The sequence below is a fragment of the Arachis hypogaea genome, chromosome 14 (assembly GCF_003086295.3).
Source record: "Arachis hypogaea cultivar Tifrunner chromosome 14, arahy.Tifrunner.gnm2.J5K5, whole genome shotgun sequence".
Classification (NCBI taxonomy): domain Eukaryota; kingdom Viridiplantae; phylum Streptophyta; class Magnoliopsida; order Fabales; family Fabaceae; genus Arachis; species Arachis hypogaea.
The window spans coordinates 33,583,144-33,585,155 of NC_092049.1; the positions used below are offsets into that span (position 1 = coordinate 33,583,144).

Sequence of the window (2,012 nt, forward strand, 5' to 3'; positions counted from 1 at the left end):
TGATTGACAAAACATGATTACTTTTTCTTCGAAATCGTGTTCCAGATATAGACTTTTTTAAGTAACGCAACTATGGAGGATTAGTTGGAACCATGCAGCTACTTGACCAGTTGAATATCATTTATGAAAGAATTAAATACTAAATCACAATAAATGGTATAACTCACCCTACTACGATCCCACTCTTAAAAGTTTCCAGCAAAACATCACAAAGAATAACCCTCTCGCGGTTTGAACAAAATGATACTTTGAAGAAAACACCTTAGCATCTCAACATCATTCAATTAAAAGTTTTAATCATAACACACCCCACATGCCCCTTTCACCAATTTCATAGTTTCAAGGTAATAATCAAGAGTTCAACTAAACTCGTAGAGCTTACACAAATTTAGGTAATTCTAAAGAGTTTAGTTGCAAAATCTAATAGTACATATTTCAGTTTCTTCACCAATTCATCAACATATATGGCCTCTAATTATAAGTTCATAACAAATCTTAATTAAAAGTTAAAACCAAGGCGCACAAGTTTATCCTCAAAAACCTAATTAGGCAGAGATTCATCGCCACGCGTAAATATATTCGGCCTCTCGAATCAAAGACCACATAACAAAATCATAATAATCCAATATAAAAATAAATAGCAGAATTTAACTAACAAGTCACCAGAGTATCAATTTCAAAAGACAATAATTAAAAACAAAAAAAAAAAACAAAACTGTTCAAGCAAAACATAATCCTTTTTCCCCCAAATTAAAAACCCTAATATCGATAACAGGATTCCAACATATTGAAAATTTCTTTTTCTCAGTACCTCCTCTGAGCACCGCCGAATCCAGCGCCAGGGCGGCCAAACGGGATCTGCTGAACAGGAACGGGATCGACCTGAGTGATTCCAGGGACGTCAGACATACCTAGAGACTGAAGCATGTCGATTGTCTCCTTATCGACCTCGATGTGTTGAATGTCAATGGCGGACACATCAGGAACGAAGTCCATGCGACGCTCCCTCTCCTCTTCTTGAAGCTTGAGGGAGATGCCTCTGACCGGTCCCTTCTGGATCCGCTTCATGAGGTGAGTGGAGAAGCCTGCGATCTTGTTGCGGAGCCTCTTGGAAGGAATGAGTGCGACTTCTTCTAGAACCTTCTTGTTGGTGTGGAAGTCAAGGGTCATGCGAGAGTAGTACCTCTCGATAACCTGGCGAGAAGATTTTTTCACCGTCTTGGTTCTCACGCGCCCCATTCTTTCTCTGTTTTTTCTTTCTTCTTCGGAGAGGCAGACTCTGAGAACAACACGAGAGGGAAGAGTGGGGGTGGCAGGGTATACATGAGCTATTAGGGTTTTGTGCTCTGTGATGCTGGGCCGGGTTTGCTTTCTTTTTTGACACGGCCCTAATGGAAAACACGATCGACCAATAGAAATAAAATTAAAAAAATTAATTTCATGATAAAGAAATGATGTCATATTAAATGAATACATGTTATAAAATATTAATTATCAAAATTTAAAACATAAATTATAAAATGTGAAAACAAAGAATTAACTAAAATTTTGATATGAAAAATAAACATGATGTAATATGTAATAGGAATGAGGAAACTGGAAAAAAATTATGAAGAAATTGGAAATATGTAATAGCAACAAGTTATAGTTCAAATGACATCGTCTCTCCATTCTTACTTAGACGTATCGGATTTAGTCACAAAAATAAAAAAAAAAGGATTCGAGTTCGAATTTCACTCTTAACTCTAGAAAAAGAAAGAGAAAATTGGATGTTTATATCTCAAAAATAGTATAATCTTTTTTTTTTTGAAAATTGAAAATTAGAGTAAATAAATTGATATCTCTATGAATAAGTCAACTATAAATATAATAAAAATTGAATCATATGATTTAGTTCAACATTTACATGAACATCTTAATATTATCTTTGCAACGTAATAAGTTTTAGAATAAAAAACAAAATATGGAATAAAACATGTTATAAGCAGGAAAAAAAAACAATTAAGATATAA

General features: G+C 34.3%; 1 protein-coding gene across 1 annotated transcript; it reads right to left on the reverse strand.

Annotated features, from left to right (window-relative positions):
• Positions 1-526: 526 nt before the first annotated feature.
• LOC112741944 (small ribosomal subunit protein eS17z) lies at positions 527-1,407 on the reverse strand. The gene has a single exon (XM_025791138.3). It carries the CDS (start codon positions 1,237-1,239, stop codon positions 805-807), a length of 435 nt encoding a protein of 144 aa, XP_025646923.1. The 5' UTR covers positions 1,240-1,407; the 3' UTR covers positions 527-804.
• Between the last annotated feature and the right edge of the window lie 605 nt (positions 1,408-2,012).

Excerpts from the sequence above, each read along its gene's own strand:
- LOC112741944 (XM_025791138.3), bottom strand. The coding sequence starts at position 1,239 with ATGGGGCGCGTGAGAACCAAGACGGTGAAAAAATCTTCTCGCCAGGTT.